At 41.3% G+C, this 19,888-nt stretch overlaps 1 protein-coding gene and 1 long non-coding RNA gene across 2 annotated transcripts in view; one reads left to right on the plus strand and one right to left on the minus strand.

Moving 5' to 3' along the window:
* Znf81 (zinc finger protein 81) overlaps positions 1–17,457 on the minus strand; it is a 34,279-nt gene extending 16,822 nt beyond the window's left edge. Inside the window, exons 1-2 of the mRNA XM_048335691.1 lie at positions 17,401–17,457; positions 1,621–1,747 (exon numbers count right to left, since the gene is read on the minus strand). Coding sequence (XP_048191648.1) covers positions 1,621–1,747; positions 17,401–17,457 — 184 coding nt within the window. The remainder of the gene's footprint in view (positions 1–1,620; positions 1,748–17,400) is intronic.
* LOC125343354 lies at positions 1,634–17,537 on the plus strand. The gene is made up of 3 exons (XR_007209318.1): positions 1,634–1,749; positions 2,468–2,472; positions 17,408–17,537. It is a non-coding gene; the product is annotated as an uncharacterized LOC125343354 (long non-coding RNA).
* The last annotated feature ends 2,351 nt before the right edge of the window (positions 17,538–19,888 follow it).

A 19,888-nucleotide genomic window follows, 5' to 3' on the forward strand; every position in this document is an offset into this window, starting at 1 on the left:
TTTCACCAGTTCCAGAATATTAACTGGAATCTGCAGTCTCAGCAATGGCAAAATTGCCATACTGGCTCCCTGACCTGACCTGTGACATAAGGGATCTGATGGTGGGATAAACCAAGTACAAGCCACTAAAACCAAGGAAAAAAGAAAAGCCAAATCCTTATCATGCTCCTGGAGTTATTTCAGAGACTAGTGATCCCATCAGAAACTTGAAAGGGAAGAGCTGGGAACTTATATCACATCCTCAGTTCATCTGGCCTATGTGACCTATGCAGAAAATGCCAGAGGAACATCATGAACTTAACCAGCTGGGGACTCTATCTGCAGACATTGTTCCAGATGTAGCTTCGTTGCTTGAAAAAATTATCCCATTTCTTGGTACCTAGTATACAACAATGGATCCAATAAATGCTTTTCCATGATACCTGTCAGAAAAGAACCTACTAAGCAGCAAGTGGCAACCACTCTAGAATTATGTGTAAGACATCTGCTTAACAGAGGACAGAAAATGAATTTGACAAAATTCAATGGTAAGGAGGAAAATGTGACAAAAAATACTTTCTACCATATGGGAATTTGTATATATCCAGTGGTGCAGGATATGTCAAGATATCCCTTCTAAGAATAAATCATTGTATCTGGCCCATTCCACAAGCAAAAAGAAGGCATACTTTATCATTGGGCCTCTGACACCTTTGGTGGCAAAAACTTGGATCTGCTACTCTGGGCCAGTTACTATGAGAGCTAAATAGCTGCTAAATATTTGTGTGGTGTGTGTGTGTGTGTGTGTGTGTGTGTGTGTATATACACACATGTACATGTACTAACTAGTACTGGAGCTGGAACTCAGGGCCCTGTGCTCTTGTCTGACTTTTTCACTGAAGCCCAAGGCTCTACCTCTTGAACCACCACACCTTCACTTCTGGCTTTCTTCTAGTTAACTGGAGATAAGAATGTTTTAAATTTGTCTGCCTGAGCTGGTTTTGAATCAGGATGCTCAGATCTCAACCTTCTGAGTAGCAAGAATTGCAGGTAAGAGTCACTGATGTCTGACTGAACACTGCTAGTTTTGAGTTGTCACATTAATAATCTGTTTCCAAGTATGAAGGTTTTTTCTGGGGGGGGGGTTCCTGGGGCTTCTGTAACAAAGTGTCATGAATTAGGAAGCTTATAACAGACAATTAGTATATCACAGTTCTGGAGATCAGAAGTCCAAAATCAACACGTGAGAGATAAGTCCAGGCTCCCCTGAAGTCAATAAGGAGGGAAATGTCCCATACATCTCACCTAGCTTCCAATAAGTTCCAATATGTCATGGGTAGCAGATTGTCATTCTAGTCCAAAGTCATCTGCTTCTAAGATGTCTACACACTATCTTTCTTCTCCCTGTGTATGTTTCTATGTCTACATTTCCTCTTTTTACAAGGACAATAGATTGGATTAGGTTCCCTTAATTACTATACTCACTATAGTTTGTGAGTAATATTACTATTACTCATTATAGTTTGATTACTTCTGTAAAGACTATTTGAAATAGTTACATTCTATGGTGCTGAAGTTTTCTTGGAGACAATTTAGCCTATGATAGGCTCATGCTAGTTCCCACAGGATAGCTGTCCTTACCCACTGAGAGAAGGTGGCTGTAGTTCTCTAGCATGACATCCTGGTATAGGCATCTTTGAGTGGAGTCCAATTGCTGCCACTCCTCCCTGCTGAAGTCCACAGTCACATCCTCAAATGACACTGGGACCTGTAAAAACACAATTTTGTTCAAGGCAACAGATCAGTACTTTGGGATGAGAAAAGAAAGGCAAGAATTTGTCTTTAAGGATTGCCATCATGCCCACTCATCAAGTGGGCTAAAGATCTACAAAGAGACTTCTCTGATGAGGAAATGAGAATGGCTAAGAGACATATGAAAAAGTGCTCTACATCATTGGCCATAAAGGAAATGCAAATCAAAACAACATTGAGATTCCATCTCACCCCAGTAAGAATGTCATATATCAAGAAAACTAACAATAACAGTTGTTGGAGGGGATGTGGCCAAAAGGGAACCCTACTTCATTGTTGGTGGGAATGTAAACTGGTTCAGCCACTCTTGCAAGCAGTATGGAGATTCCTCAGAAGGCTAAATGTAGAACTCCCCTATGACCCAGCAACCCCACTTTTGGGTATTTATCCAAAAAACTACAAACAAAATCAAAGTAAAGCCACCAGCACAACAATGTTCATTGCAGCGCAATTTGTCATAGCGAGAATCTGGAACCAACCCAGATGCCCCTCCGTAGACGAATGGATCAGGAAAATGTGGTACATATACACAATGGAATTTTATGCCTCTATCAGAAAGAATGACATTGCCCCATTTGTAAGGAAATGGAAGGACTTGGAAAAAATTATACTAAGTGAAGTGAGCCAGACCCAAAGAAACATGGACTCTATGGTCTCCCTTATTGGTTCTCATTAGCACAGGTTTAGGCAAGTCACAACAGAGGATTACAAGAGCCCAATAGCTATACCCTTATGATCCCATAAGATGATGCTAAGTGAAATGAACTCCATTTTATGAAAATGATTGTCATATCAGAGTTGAAACTACTTTCAACATCCCATGTGTATCTACATGTAGTTTCTACTATTGATGATGTTCGTGTATCACCTTCTTGTGATTGTATCTACACTATCTCTGTAATCTTATCTGAGTGTATGGGAAACAGTGTGTACTGGTATTAGAATTAGGAAATTCAAAGGGAATACCAAAATTGAGAGACAAAGGGTAAAATAGGAGAAACAACAACAAAAGCAATACTTGCAAAACTGTTTGGTGTAAGTGAACTGAACACCTCAGGGGGGGACAGGGGGAGGGGGGAGGGGGGTATGAGGGACAAGGTAACAAATAGTACAAGAAATGTATCCAATGCCTAACGTATGAAACTGTAACCTCTCTGTACATCAGTTTTATAATAAAAATTAAAAAAAAGGATTGCCATCATTATATATGTATGCCTATTGAACACACACACACACACACACACACACACACACACAAACGCACACACTCCCACACATATCACAACTGGGCACCAGTGTCTCACGCCTGCTACTCAGGAAGCTGAGATCTGAAGAGAGTCCATGAGACTCTTTATCTCCAATTAACCAGAAAAAAAGCCACAAATGGAGCTATAGCTCAAGTAGTAGAATCCTAGCTTTAAGCATAAAAGCTCAGGAACAGTATCCAAGCCCTGAGTTCAGGCATCAGAACTGGCACCCAAAAAGACATATACCCCTTCTACCCATGAATTTTAGATATGTATTATGTATGATATTTAGTCTTTCATTTTTAATGTAATTTTGATATGGGTACTAGTGGCTCACTCCTATAATCCTACCTACTCAAGAGGCTGAGATGCAGAGAGCCTCAGTTCAAAGCCAACATAGGCAGAAAGGTTCATGAGACTGTTATCTCCAAAATAACTAGCAAAATGCTGGGCTGGAGGTGTGACTTGTGTGGTACAGAGTCCAGCAAACAAGCTTAGTGACTACAAGGACCCTGAGTTAAAACCCCAGTACCAACCAAGTGATGATGATGATGGTGATGATGATGATAAATTCTGAGTAAGATTTGACTTTGATTCTATTTGGCTGTTCTTTTGGTTGCTTCATTGACAATACTGAAGTTTAACCTCAGGGCCTTACACTCGCTAGGCTGGTGCTCTATCACTACAGCCATGCCTCCCACCTTTATTGCTTTAGCTAATTTTCAAATTGAGTCTCACTTTATCCTGAGGCCAGCCTGGACCAAGATCCTCCAATGTATACCTCCCAAATAGCTAGATGATAAGCATGTGCAACCATGCAACCATGCCAAGATGTGTGTGTGTGTGTGTGTGTGTGTGTGTGTGTGTGTGTGTGTGTGTGTGGTGTGTGAGTTGGTACTCGTGCTTGAACTTAAGGCCTGGGTGCTATTAACTTTTTAAGCTATGGCTGATGTTCTACCATTTGAGCCACACCTTCACTTCCAGCTTTTTTCTGGTTAATTGGAAATAAAAGTCTCTCAGACTCCCCTGCCCAGTCTGGCTTCAAATGAGGATGCTTAGATCTCAGCCTCCTGAGTAGCTAGGATTGTAGGTGAGAGCCACTAGCATCTGGCTCATACCAAGCTTTTTTATTGGTTGAAATCAAATCATACTGATGTTTTGCCTGGACTGGCTTCAAACCATGATCCTCCTTATTTCTGTCTCCCAGAGTAGCTGAGATTACAGGTGCAAGCCACTGTAGCCAGCTCCCATATTTTTTAACATCACACAGCTCTCTCTACTGTTGTTTGTTGTGACATTTTCTCTTGATGCCTTTTTATCATTTCTAATTTTAAGTCCACAGTGGGAAGAAAAATATTCTCTATATGATTCCAACAAATGATTTTCCTGTGACCATGTCCCACACTTCCAGAATGCACATTTGACTGTTGAAGGGTGTAAAGTTCTATAACATATATCAGGTTGACTGAACACTGTTCAAATTTCCTATCACTTTACTGATTTCTCACCTACTTATTCAATCAATGTTTGTAAAATGACTGGAGGTCTTAAGAGCTGATATGGCTATATAAAAGACCTAAAATACCCCACACAAGAAAAAGTATGAGAACATAAACTACTTTATACAAAAGCCAAAGAAAGGGGTTGGGAATGTGGCTTAGCAGTAGAGTGATTGCCTAGCACACATGAAGCCCTGGGTTGTATTCCTCAGCACCACATAAACAGAAAAAGACAGAAGTGGCGCTGTGGTTCAAGTGGTAGAGTGCTAACCTTGAGCAAAAAAGAAGCCAGGGACAGTCTTCAGGCCCTGAGTCCCAAGCCTCAGGACTGGCACAAAAAAAAAGTCAAAGAAATTCAGTTTGCTGCTAATACAAGGACAGTTACACTAATTAAACAGAACAGAACCCAGAAAGAATCACAATTTTATAGACAACTCTTGGTTTGCTGATGTTGTTTTTTTTTTTTTACAAACATGCCAATGTAATTCAATGAAGGAAAGCAAAGTTGCCTCAACAGTTAGTACTAGAAGAAATGAATATCAGTATTGGAGGAAGAAGCAAAATTTAACCCATGCCACCTCCAAACCTATGTAAAACTTAACAAAAACAAGTTTCAGTGTGATTGCATCACTTTTATCAGATCAACCATCATATAAGAACTATAAGCTGAACAAAATATAAAAAGAAAAGTGACTAAATCAAACACAGTAGCACATAACTATAATCCCAGCACCGAGGAGGCTGAGGCAGGAGGATCACAAATCCGAGACTAGCCTGGGTTATAAAGGGAGAGAGTTTATTGCAAAGAAAGGACTATTTGGGGGCTGGGAATATGGCCTAGTGGTAAAAAGTGCTCGCCTCGTATACATGAAGCCCTGGGTTCCATTCCTCAGCACCACATATATAGAAAATGGCCAGAAGTGGCGCTGTGGCTCAAGTGGTAGAGTGCTAACCTTGAGCAAAAAGAAGCCAGGGACAGTGCTCAGGCCCTGAGTTCAAGCCCCAGGACTGGCAAAAAAACAAAACAAAACAAAAAAAGGACTGCTTAAAGATACTGAAGAACCTAGATCAGACATCTACCAGAAGAGAGGCATGTTTGCTTGTCAACAGGCTCATTTAGTGGCATAGAGGTGATTAAAATGCCAATAAGAAATCAGTCTTATTGGCTTGAGAAAAATCAAGAATGCTTTTCAGTTATCCACCTGAAAATTAGTGGAGAATCCATGAAGGTACTCAGAGAGAGAGAGAAGGGTGCTGGAATTCTTAGAATGAACGCTGCTCAGATCTGACTACTTAAATTACCTAAAATGTAAGCTACTAACATCACAGAGTAGACAGGTAAATGCTTACTACATAAAAAAGAAAACCAGCAACATTGCCAGGCACCAGTGGCCCATGCACATTATTCCAGCTACAAAGGAGGCTGAAATCACAGTTTGAAGCCAGCCCAGGCAGAAAAACGTCTGTGAGACTCTTATCTCCAATTAACCACTGAAAACAGGAACTGGAGGTATGGTTCTGGCACACACACACACACACACACACACACACACACACACACACACACACACGGAAAGGAGCTCTGTTGCCCTGGGTTCCATTCCTAGAACTGCAATACATAAAAATAAATGGCAAATTTTGCCTCAAAGGGACTTCCCACCCTCCCTCTCCTCATGCACAGCTCCTTGGCAGATCACTCTGTGACTATGGCTGATCCCAGAAGGTGATCATCTGCCTTCAGCTGCAACTTTGATGATAATCATTAAATTATAGCAATGGGGTTTGAAGGCTTGTGATTTTCTTGAAAACTTCTACATATAATTTCCTTTCACTCCCCTAAAAGTCATCCCAGTCCCATAGTACTAAGTAACCCTCTGGACGGGAAAGCAGCAAGAAAGAAGTCTGAGGAATTTAAATCAAATGCCACTTGGATTCTTGGTTGGCAATGAAGCCACTGCCTAGATGGTAAAGATGATTAATACTTGGTTGAGCACCTTACTTTGCTGTGGCCCCTACAGTGGCCACAGGGACTAAGGTGTACAATGTAACAGATCTTTGTAAACTGAGAAATACCCTAGCCCTTCTGCACCCTAATCAGTCCAATAAAAAGTGTGGAGACCCTATGGGATGGTTGAGAAAAGGTGAATATGTAGCTAGTAGAATGGACCATAGCCAGGAGGGAATTACACGGCTGTAATCCTAGCTGCTCATGAGGCTGAGGTCTGAGGATTGTGGTTCAAAGCCAGCCCAGGCAGGAAAGCCTGTGAGACTCTTTTTTTAATTACTATAATTTTATTCAATTTTTGGTGGTATTGAGATTTGAACTGGCTGTGTGTTTGATAGGCAGGCACCCTAACAATTGAGCCATGCTATCGGCCCCTGTGAGACTATCTCCAATTAACCAGCAAAATTCTAGAAGTAGAGCTGTCTCAAGTGGTACAGCACCAGCCTTGAGCAAAAAAAACTAAGGGACAGTACCTAGGCCCTGAGTTTAAGCCTCAATAACTGCATGTTAATGAACATCCGTGTGTGTGTGTGTGTGTGTGTGTGTGTGTGTGTGTGTGTGTGTGTGTGTACGAGAAAAGCCATCTTTTCTATCAAAGGAGGTTGCTTCCAGGGGCTGGGGGTTTAGCTAAGTGGAAGAGAACTTGCCTAGCAATTGTAAGGCCCTGAATTCAGTCTTCAACTCTGAAAAAAAAAAAACTAAAGAGATCAAAAAAAGGTTGCCTTCCCTCTGTCAATCATTTTTTCTGTTTATTTTTTCTTCTTTATTGTTATTATAAAGGTGATATACATCGGGGCTGCAGATATGTAAGTCAGGTAATAAGTATATTTCTTTTTGGACAATGTCACCCCTCCCCTTGCTCTCTTCCAGTTTTTCCCTCCTGGTTCCCACCCACAAGTTGCACAGTTCATTTTCAACATATTATCTAGTGAGTACCACTGCTGCATTTGTTTATATTTCCCCTCCATTTTTTTAATTACTTATTTATTGTCAAAGTGATATACAGAGGGGTTACAGTTACACACGTTAGGCTTTGGGGACATTTTTTGTACTGTTTGTTACCTCCTCCCTCATTCCCTCCTCCCACCTCCCCCTTTCTCTCTCCCCCCATGAGTTGTTCAGTTGGTTTACACCAAATGGTTTTGCAAGTATTGCTTTTGGAGACATTTGTCTTTTTATCCTTTGTCTCTAGATTTTGATATGCCCTTTCACTTCCCTAGTTCTAATACCAGTATATACAGTGTCCAGGGATACGGTGATAGCGCAGGGACAACCATAGGAAGGGGATACAAGAGGATCAGCAACAAAAGAAGCTACGGTTTCACATGGCATATTGAAAGTAATTACAAGAGTGATATAACACTCATTTCCATAATATGGAGTTCATTTCACTTAGCATCATCTTATGTGATCATAAGGGTATAGCTACTGGGCTCTTGTGATCCTCTGCTGTGACTTGCCTAAACCTGTGCTAATTAGTCCCAATAAGGGAGACCATAGAGTCCATGTTTCTTTGGGTCTGGCTCACTTCACTTAGTATAATTTTTTCCAAGTCCTTCCATTTCCTTACAAATGGGGCAATGTCATTCTTTCTGATAGAGGCATAAAATTCCATTGTGTATATGTGCCACATTTTCCTGATCCATTCGTCTACGGAGGGGCATCTGGGTTGGGTCCATATTTTAGCTATGACAAATTGTGCTCCGATGAACATTGTTGTGCTAATTGGCTTTAGTGTGTTCTTGTTTGTGGTCTTTTCGGTAGATGCCCAAAAGTTTCCCCTCCATTTCTGTGCCACCCTTTACTGTCCCAAAGACAGATAAATGACCAAAAAAGACACAAGGAAAAGAAAACAAAAATACCAACAAAGAAAAAACACCTCTTATTTTCATTTCCTGGAGTTCCTATCCATCTTAGAATCATTTTTTTTCTCAAAAGTTCCTGCTTTATCCAGGTGACTTTGCCCTTGTTGATTACATTTTAGTTATATCCTTTTCCTGATAAGACATCCTGTTTCTACTTCAACAAATTTTAACTACATTGTGGTAATTAGATATATCCTTTTACAAACTCTGAACCTGAACTCAGCCAATCTGAGCAGATGATGAGGGCCTGCTGGATTAGGGATAACAAAGAAGCATCCCGCTTGCTCTGAGTGTTTGCTTGCAAGATTTTTGGCTAATGGCAGCCCCTTCTGCCCAAGTTCCTTTTGAATTGATGTCCTTAGTCTTATGTGCCACCTCAACATCCAGAGCCATATCTAACAACCAATAAATAAATGAATAAAATGGACTACAATGGCTTTCCATCAGTAGAATAAGCACAATGAACAGTGTCTGAAGGTGCAGGAGGGAGACACTAGCATTCACAAGCATGCCCTGGTCCATCTCTTTCAAACAGCCATCCATCTATTTGATGGCATCTCAAGGAGGCCCACCTGCTGTAGCCCACACAGAAACACTTGTCAACACATCCAACAGGCTTCTCCAACCCCATCCTCTACCTACTACTCAGCCATTCTGTGGAGCAGAAGAATGTCATGTAGCTGGCAACATGGACTAGTAGGTATGGCTGCCTTTTGGTGGTCGCTCTAGTAACAAGAACAAGACTCAAGTTTTCACACATGACTGAGGACCTTTGAAAACACTGAACTTCTCCAGATCCCTGAAAATAGTTAAGTAATTCAAAGTTTGTCCCAGCACTTAGGAGAGAGGAAAGCTGAAATGGGAGGATCACAAGTTCAAGGCCAGCTGAGGCTACAGAGTGAGTTCAAAGCCAGCCTAGGCTAAATAGCAAGACATTGGCCCAAAAGGAAAAAGAAAGAGAAGAAACTCCCATATGTGATCCTTTATGAGGAACTATGTGCCACAAAGCAATTGCTCATTGAGCCTGCCCCCAGCCATCTGCAAGCTAAGGCTTGCCATTGTCTGTCATGAATCCAGTAAGTTTCTCAGATTGCTCCACTGTCTAACTAACAGGACCAAATATAGACCCCTTCCCCTTTTGGCTGAACTTTCAGACAGGTCTAACATACACTGCCCAACTCTGTTCTTAGTCTCTTGAATGATCAACCAAATTGTTGTCTTCCTGAAACTAGCCAGACAGAGGTAATCATTTCCTGGTTGGCTGACTGATGAATGCTCTCCCCGATTACAAAAAGGAACCTCCTATGTGAATCTCCTTGCCAATGACTTTATTGTTGTGATTGTGGTTGTTTTTGCAGTACTAGAGTTTGAAATCAGGGCCTTAGGCTTGCTAGGCAAGCCCCTAATTCTTTTTGCTTGGAGGTTATTTTTTAGGTCAGTTCTTAAAGTTTTGCCCAAGCTAGCTTCAGATCTCAATCTTCCTACCTATGTCTCTCATGTAGCTTAGACTACAGACATGGACCACTAGGCTTGGCTTGTTTTGTTGAGGTGGGGACTCACTAACATTTTGCTCTAACTCACCTTCAATGGTGACTTTCCTAATTGTCATCTCCCAAGTAACTGGGATCATAGGCATGAGCCACCATGCCAAGCCTCTTCATCTATAATTGTCTCTCCTCCACACAAAAGTGTAAGGCAGACACTCCCCTCCAGCCATGATTTTACTGTTTGAATCTGGGGTGCTCACATTACAATATCCTCAATAAAATCAACTTTCTTATTCCTTTTTTGACTTGGCCAATTAGTTTGGTGTTATGACTTGAATAGGACTGGAAAACCTTCTGAACTCCAATCTTTCCCCCATCCTGCCAGGAATGAGGCTTGTTCAGTCCATCCAGTCCACCTTGTCTCTCCTCCAACTAGTCAATTGAAGATCTGTGGCAAGTTCTGCTCCTGATTCCTATACTCTAGACACTGTCCTTGATAATTTACTAAGGCTGTAGTTTTTCTCTTTATTTTGGTAGTACTGGGATTTGAACTCAGGGCCTCACACTTGCTAGATGCCCTATTATTTCAGCCACATGTCCATTCTTTGAGTGCTCTTTTGGTATTTTTTTTTTTTGGTGGTTGATTTTTGTTTAAGCTTAGTACCCATTGGTAACTCTCAATCTAATCTTCAACCTCTTCACAAAACTCTTGCTGATTATATACTTTTCCACCATGTTAACAATTCAATTCATTACCTTCCAAAATGGCATAATTGTACTAAGGACCACTTAGAACTCCAGTGGTCAATTTGCAACACTTGAAGTTTTCTGAAACTATTCATTTGTAAAGTATTCTAAATCTCTCAGTTAGGACTTTTTTATACACAAGGCTGAAAACCTAGAAAATATCTTCAGTCTATCTCAAACTGCATGGTTCTTTAAAAATTGTTGGTCTCACCTGGATGCTGCTGGCTCAAGCCTGTAACCCTAGCTACTCAGGAGGCTGAGATCTGATGATTAGAGTTCAAAGCCAGCCTGAACAGGAAAAGTCCATGAGAATCTTACTTCCAATTAACCATCAAAAAGCTAGATGGGGCTATATTTCAAGTGCTAAGAGTTCTAGTCATGAGCACAAAATCTCAGGGACAGTGCCCATCCCCTGGGTGCAAGTCTAAAACTGGCACAAAAAAAGGTTGGTCTCTCAGCTGGGCGGGAGGATGCATGTCTGTCGACCCAAATACTCTGGAGACAGAGGTAGTAGGTAGGATTCTGGTATGAAGCTTGCTCAGGCAAAGTTAGTAAGATTCTACTTCAAAAACAAACTAAAAGCAAAGCACTAGAAGCATGGCTCAAGTAGTAGGGCATTTGCTTAGGAAGCACTAGGCCCTGAGTTTAATTCCAGACTGCCAAAACAAGTACATCATCTTGTGCTACTACCAGGTCATCCTCCTCTTACTCTTACAAACTAAACTTCACAACCTTTCTCACCTGGAACCTCCATGTGTGCCAACCCAATTCTTTCCCTACCCCCATTCCACCTCATTGTGAAAATTCCCCTCTCAACTTCCCATTTCTTTAAACTCTCTGGGGCTCTTACAATTTTCCTATTCTTCTTGAGCAATGACTTGGACACTGTATAACAGTTTTACTGATATGACTGTGGACTTCATGGTTTATTATTGAACTACTGGGTTACAACTAACCTTAGGTGAATTTTGCTTTTAAAGGAGTCACTTGGTAAGAACCAACTTTGAATTGCCATGAGAGAATCAAATAATAGATATCAGTACAAAGAATGCATATATTTAATTAATTAGCCTCTGGACTCTGAATTCGATTTAAGGAACCTTAAATCGATGTGGTTTCAATCAATGGTTTGTTCGTTGAATGGTTTCAAAAACTGTAGATAATCTTAACTGAGGAGTGCACAAATAAGGTATAATATCTAACTTGAGTTTTGAACTGTTTGAAGTATTATAAACATTCATTTCACAACCAGATTGTATGGCTATGATGAGATTCACTTCATTATTTTTTTCAGTAGTGAACTAAACCCTTATCCTATCCAACAGGCACAAGGTAAAAGAGCATTGTGTCGGTGTTAATAGGGGAATGTGTTCCTTCATTGTATTTGGGCCTTTTGTATTGCACTCTTGCTATTAAACATGCCTTCAAAAATTCTCCTGGGGGCTGGGAATGTGGCCTAGTGGTAGAATGCTTGCCTACCATGCATGAAGCCCTGGGTTTGATTCCTTAGCACCATATATACAGAAAAAGCTGGAAGTGGTGCTGTGGCGCAAATGGTAGAGTGCTAGCCTTGAGCAAAAAGAAGCCAGGGACAGTGCTCAGGCCCTGAGTCCAAGCCCCAGGACAGGCAAAAAATTCTGTTCTTGGAGTTGGAGGCATGGCTCAATTGGTAGAGTGCTAGCCAATGATCCAAAGCAGCAGGTACCGAGTTCAAGTCCCAGTTTTGGACCAAAAAGAAAAATTCTCCTGTCCTCAAATCTCCACACTAGCCTGTATTGTTGGCCTTTCTCTACTTGGAATAGAAAGAAAGTCAAGGACCTAAGCACCCACCTGAACAAATCATCTCTAGCCCTTAGGCCTATTAATATTACATCCTTTCCAGTCCTCTATAAGAATAGAGAAACATTGCTGGACATGGGTAGCTCAAGCCTGTAATCCTAGCTACTGAGGAGACTGACATTGAGAGGATGACAATTCCAGGCTAGCTGGACAAGAAAAAGAAGAAGAAAGGAAGGAAAGAAGGGAGGGAGAGAGGGAGAGGGAGGGAGGGAGGGAGGGAGGGAGGGAGGGAGGGAGGGAGGGAGGGAGGGAGGGAGGGAGGAAAGAAACACACACAATATAAACTGATACAATACTTTTCTCTTAAACATTCACATTAGCTTAATACCATAAGTACTTCACCATTAAAAAAGGACAAATGGACATAAAACAAACCCATAACCTTACAACTTAATAACAAGAAGACAATAAGCCAGAGCATTGTGTTCCCCCCTCAAAACCTCCAGAGAGCACTGTAATTCTAGTTTCTCAAAAGGCTGAAATCTGGAGGATGGTAGTTTGAGGCCAGGCTAGGCAGAAAAGTCTGAGATACTCCATCTCCAAAATAACCAGCCAAAAGCAGGGCTTGGCTCAAGTGGTAGACAGCCAGCCAACCAAGTATGAGGCCCTAAATTCAATGACCCAATAATACACAAAATAGGATTATCAGATGGTAACCTCTCTGTATAACACCTTAATAAAAATAAAATTATATTTTTAAGTGTGTGTGTTGTAAGCAGGGATGGGAGGGGAAAACTGAAAGAAAAGGAATGGTGACATTGTCCAAAAATGAAATGTACTCATTACCTGATTTATGAAATGGTAACACCTCTGAGAACACTTTAATAATAATAAAATTATATTTAAAAAACAAAAAGGATTATCAGATGAATATTCATAAAATCTTCTAATATGCTCTAGTAAAAATATTAGTATCACAGCCACTTCATAATTATTCACAGTTCCTAGATTTCTCTGTGAAACAGAAACTTCTGTGGTTAAAACAGTAATGAACATATGTGAATGAGCCCACTACAACCCAGAGAGACTGAGAGGAGTCATTTTACATATAAGAGAGGAGGATTTATTTGTGTCAAAGGAAAAAAAAAGGCAACAATTTCCGTTGACTAAAGTAAAATGACTGTTGTTCCAGAATAAGAGACAGAGACAGACAGACGGAGACAGAGAGAGACAAAGAGAGAGAGAAAGAGAGGAATGCCAAGTGCTGGTGGTTCATGCCTATAATCCTAGCTTCACAGGAGTCTGAGATCTCAGGATCACATGTGATTCAAAGCCAGCCTGGGCAAATAGGACCAGGAGACTCTTATTTCCAATCTCTGATAAAAAGCAGAAGTGGAGGTGTACTAGTTCAAATGGTAGAACATCAGCCTTGAGGGAAAAAAAAAAAAACAACCAAAAAACTTAAGAACAGCATCCATCCCTTAAGTTCAATCCCCAGTACTGGCATACAAAAAACATGCACAGGACACAAAAATGGACATGTTAATTTTGAACCCTTGGTACAGATATTTGAGGATTCTGAAATAAATAAAAATTTAAAACATAAATAGATAGCAGTAGTTTTCTCTTATTATATTACCATTTCATCCTCCACCACTTTTCAGCCAGCCTTATAGGCTGTGTCCAATTCTATGGAGGCTTGGTCCTCCAGAGAGGGCAACCTCATGGCTAACTACAACCATCATGATACTTTCTATGACACAAAAACAGTCGGTGACTCCCATAACACTACATGTTATATAGCCAGCCAGCCTACACCTGCCTTCTGCACATAAGCCTTCTCTTTTGCAAGACTCTTAAGATAGGGAAAACTACCACCCCATCTATGTACCACATGTCTCTCTGGAAACTTGAATAACCACTCCAAAACTAGGCTAAAACAGGCTATTCAGGAGAACCCCAGAAAGCCACAATTCTCCCTTTAGGCATTTCTATCCCAGAAGCACAACAGATAAGTTGAAACTCACTGGCTCACGTTATTATAGACTATAATGTGGCTCTCCATGTTCTCCTAGCTCTGTGAAGAGGCGTCCACACCACAGCCAATACCTTATGCCCCACTTGGAGGAATATCATAGGCCAAGTGGAGCTAATCACTTAACTCAAGAGAAAGGCTTCTAGCCTTTATAAGACTGGTATGAATGGCCTATTGGGTGCTGGTGAAGATTTGAAGATTTTCATTCCTTTTTTTTTTTTGTCACTCGATCGTAGGGCTTGACCTCTGGACCTGGGCCCTGTCCTGAGCTCTTCAGCTCAAGGCTAGTGCACTACCACTTGAGCCACAGCACTCAAGTGGTTAATTTGAGATAAGAGTCTTACGGGGTTCTTGCCTGGGCTGGCTTTGAACTGTGATCCTCAGACCGTAGCCTCCTGAATAGCTTGAATTACAGGCTTGGGCCACCAGCACCCAGCTAAAATTTGAAGATTTTCCATCACACAGGAAAGTCCAAATAATTGGAATCTCTGTGAGAACTGGGGTCAAAGTCTATTTAAAATACTAAGAATTTTGCATGTTCTGTACCAGGAATCTGGAATAGAGACCAAAGATATTTTTAATTACTCCAAATTGCCCTTTGTTCTGCTATTTATTCAAGGATATTCATATAGCAAATAGCCTTAGAATGGCTCACATCCCCTCACAGAGAAAAGTATAAGTTTGCTTATTGCCCAAGGCTTCCACCTGTAATCCTTGCTACTCAGGAGGCTGCAATTTAAGGATCAAAATTCTAAGTCAGCCGAGGCAGAAAAATCTTTCTCATCTACAATTAACCAACAAATTTAAAAAGCCAGACTAGAGGCCTGGCTCAAGTGACAGGAGTGCCAGCACTGAGGAAAAAGCAAAGTGAAAGTGTGAGGCTCTGAATTCAACCCCAAATACCAGCAAACAAAAAAAAAAAACACTAAACATAAAAGACTAAGATCGGGGGGCTGGGAATATGGCGTAGTGGCAAGAGTGCTTGACTCATATATACATGAGGCCCTGGGTTCAATTCCCCAGCACCACATATATAGAAAATGGCCAGAAGTGGTGCTGTGGCTCAAGTGGCAGAGTGCTAGCCTTGAGCAAAAAGAAGCCAGGGACAGTGCTCAGGCCCTGAGTCCAAGGCCCAGGACTGGCAAAAAAAAAAAAAAAAAAGACTAAGATCACAGGCTCTGTTGGAAGTGGGTGGGTAGTAGATAGGGGGTTAGGGTGAGTATGAATTTGATCAAAAGAGATTTTCAGCATGGATGAAAACAGAACAATGAAACCATTTGAAAGTCTATTAGGGAAGCAGGAAGACAGGTAAGGGAGAGAGGGGGAGATTGATTAGACTATATTGTTGTTTTTTGTTTGTTTGTTTCAGTCATGGGGCTTGAACTCAGGGCCTGGGCACTGTCCCTGAGCTTTTACACTCAAGCCTAGTGCTCAACCACTTTTAGCCACAACACCACTTGCGGTGTTCTAGTGGTTAATTGGAGATAAGAGTTTCACAGACTTTCCTCCTTGAGCTGGCTACAAATCACAATCCTTAGATCTCAGCCTCCTGAGTAGCTAGGATTACATAGGTGAGCGACTGGCATCCGGCTTACATTATATTTCTATTCGAAAATGTCACAGTGAAATCCCCCTATACAGCTAATGCAAGCTAATACAAATCTAAACATCTTTAAAAGATTTAAGTCATCTGGGGACTGGGGATATGGCCTAGTGGCAAGAGTGCTTGCCTCATATACATGAAGCCCTGGGTTCAATTCCCCAGCACCACATATACAGAAAATGGCCAGAAGTGGCACTGTGGCTCAAGTGGCAGAGTGCTAGCCTTGAGCAAAAAGAAGCCAGGGACAGTGCTCAGGCCCTGAGTCCAAGCCCCAAGACTGGCCAAAAAAAAAAAAAGATTTAAGTCATCTAAGCAACCTACCATTTGTCACCTGATCATCATTCTGTCACTCTGTAGAAATCAGGACTTCAGTAGCTGAAGAAAATGCTAAGATGCTGACTACTACTACTGGCATGAGTAATAAAGTCTTTCTTCTCTAGTCCAAGAGTTTCATGTATTTTGTCAGCATCCAAAACACTGAGGCAGGCTAACTTGTTGGACTTCAAGTTGAGTAAAATTGAGAACTTTTCACAAAGACATTATCAGCAAAATGTAATATGTACACCTCATTTAAATTCTGAGATAAAGTGATTAACTTTAAGAAGACATTGACTTGTCTTTTATTTCCTTCTAGTACTGAGGCTTGAACTCATAGCCTGGGTGCTATCAATTAGCTTTTTCACTTAAGGCTGACACTCTACCACCTGAGTCATAGCTCCACTACTAGCATTCTGGTGGGTAGTTGGAGATAAGAGTCTCACAAACTTTCCTTCCCCGACTGGCTTCAAATCATAATCCTCGGCAAGCGTTAGTGGTATAGTGGTAAGCATAGCTGTCTTCCAAATCATAATCCTCAGATCTCCACCTCCTAAATTGCTAAGATTACAGATATGAGTCACCAGTGCTTGGATTTGTTGACATTTTTGTTTTTGGGGCCAGTCCTGAGGCTTAGACTCAGGGCCTGAGCACTGTCCTTGGCTTCTTTTTGCTCAAGGCTAGCACTCTGCCACTTAAGCCACAGAGCCACTTCCAGCTTTTTCCGTTTATGTGGTGCTGAGGAATGAAACCCAGGGCTTCATGCTTACAAGGCAAGCACTCTACCACTAAGCCATATTCCCAGCCCCTTGTTGACATTTTTAAACTTAATATGACTAGGCACTGGTGGTGTAGATCAATGGTAGAGCAGTTGCTAGAGCATTGAGTTCCAGTTCCGGCAGTCTCCCAAAAAAAGTAAAACTAAAGAAAGCAATGTTTAAAAAATAAAATGAAGAAACAATAGCTTTCCTTCAGAATCTGAAGGTCTAGATGAATTCTTGATGTGGTACCTCTATATTCTCCTCACCTCATAGGCATTGCCACGTCCCTCTGGGTGAAGAAAATTCCCTGTAGAGGCTGCCATGCTCAGGCTGGATCTCTCTCTGGGGCTCACTTGCTGACAACTCCACACTTCCCAGGTTGTTCAAGCCTTTGCAATCTGTGGTCTCAATCAGAGTTGCTGGGGTCTGAAGGAAGATCCTGTAGCCTTCACTAAGTAGTCTCAACCAAGGACTCTGCAGAGACTCCAAGCAACCTTGGAAGACAGAACATACATGCCAAACTTGTACAACATGCCATACAAGCATTCCCTGATAGCCTCAAAGTACATTTTGGATATTGTGGGGCAGACAATAGCCCAGAAATGTACACTCTGCACATTCTAAGCCAAATAGTCCCAAGACAATGAGATTTGTACTAAAATTAATGAAAGATTAAATTCTAGCCCCACCAACTTTTAGCTATGAGACTATTAAAAAGCTCCCTTGGGTCAAGAAACCATGGCTCATGTCTATCATCCTAGCTACTCAGGATGCTGAGACCTGACGATGGCAGTTTGAAGCCAGACCAGGCAGACAAATTAGAGAGAATTTTATCTCCAATTCACCAGCAAAAATCTGGAAGTGGAGGTTTGGCTCAAGTGGTAAAGTACTAGCTTTGAGCAGAAAAAGTTAAGTAAGAAACTGAGGCTCTGAGCCGGGTACCAGTGGCTTACTCCTGTAATCCTAGATACTCAAGAGGCTGAGATCTAATGAAGGTGGTATGAAGCCAGCCCAGCAAGAAAGTCTGTGAGGGGCTGGGAATATGGCCTAGTGGCAAACATGCTTGCCTCATATACATGAAGCCCTAGGTTCAATTCCTTAGCACCACATATATAGAAAATGGCCAGAAGTGGCGCTGTGGCTCAAGTGGCAGAGTGCTAGCCTTGAGCAAAAGGAAGCCAGGGACAGTGCTCAGGCCTGAGTTCAAGGCCCAGGACTGGCAAAAAAAAAAAGAAAAAAAGAAAGTCTGTGAGATTCTTATCTCCAGTAAACAGAAAAAGTTAGCAGTGGCACTGTGGCTCCAGTAGTAGAGCACTAGCTTGGAGCACAAAGAGGCTCAGGGACAGTGCCCAGGCCCTGAGTAACGGAGGCCCAGGGTTCAAGCCCCACTACTGGCACACACACAAAAAACTCACTTGGTTTAGTTATTTTTTAATATTTGAAACTATCTCAAGTGGTAGTGAAAATTAATTAGAATGATGTTTATAGGGCACTTAGCATGGGGCTGGCACAGTGGAAATATTTAACACTTAGTTACCAGTGAGGATTGTTATACAAGTGGAGCATCTTGAATCCAAAAATCCCAAATCTAAAATGCTCCAAAGTCCAAGTATTTTTTTTCTAATTATTAAATTTTGCCAGTCCTGTGGCTTGAACTCAGGGCCTGGGTGCTGTCCCTGAGCCTCTTTGTGCTCAAGGCTAGCATTCTACCACTTGAGTCTCAGCACCACTTCCCACTTTTGCTGTGTAGTTTACAGGAGATAAAAGACTCATGGACTTTATGCCCAGGCTGGCTTTGAACCACAATCCTCAGGTCTCAGCCTCCTGAGTAGCTAGGATTATAGACATGAGCTACCAGCACTGGCTCTCCGAAACTTTTTGAGTACTGACACAATGCCACACGTGACAGATCACAGTCAAAACACAAATATCCTAAAATATTATTGCCTTCAGATTGAGCATACAAGGTATAAAGAACACACACATGAATATTGTATATACACCTGGGGTCTATTCCCGAGATTATCTCATTATGTACACAAACACTCCATAAACCAAAAACATCCTGTTCTGGGTATCTTGGAAAAGGGAAACTCACCCTATATTAGGAACTATGTAAGATTCAAAGGCAAGTGTCTCACATAATTTGCACAACAATCTTATTATGTATTGATTATATAAGTATTATTCCCTTTTATGTATACAGAAATAGAGGTTGAGTAGCAGCAAGTTAAATCCAGTCTTCCTGACTCCAAGATCATATCCACAACCAACCTTATATAACACAATGTTGCTAACATATTGAGGCTAAAATAAAGATGTCCCTGCTTAGAGGCTGAAAATATGACTAGGAACTTAGAATAAAAAGTTAAATAAAACTGCTTGGGCTAGGGCATGGCACAAGTGGTAGAATGCCTGCCTAGCAGAATTCAAACCGCAATCCAAAAAAAAAGTTAAATATGGCTTTTTGAAACACAAGGGACATACAATAAGAAAAATAATAGCAACTTGAAAAAAATGTTCAAGTTATCTCAAAAATTTGCTGAGAGCCAGGTGCTGATGGATTATGCCTATACTCCCAAACCTCAGGAGGCTGATATTTGAGGACTGATATTTGAAGCCAACACAGACAGGAAAGCTTGTGAAACTCTTATGTCCAATTAACTAGCAAAATAAAGCCAAAAAAGGAACTGTGGCTCAAGTGTTACAACAACAGCTTTGAGCAAAAAAGCTAAGGGACTGTGTCTAGGCCCT

The sequence above is a fragment of the Perognathus longimembris genome, chromosome 28 (assembly GCF_023159225.1).
Source record: "Perognathus longimembris pacificus isolate PPM17 chromosome 28, ASM2315922v1, whole genome shotgun sequence".
Taxonomy (NCBI): domain Eukaryota; kingdom Metazoa; phylum Chordata; class Mammalia; order Rodentia; family Heteromyidae; genus Perognathus; species Perognathus longimembris.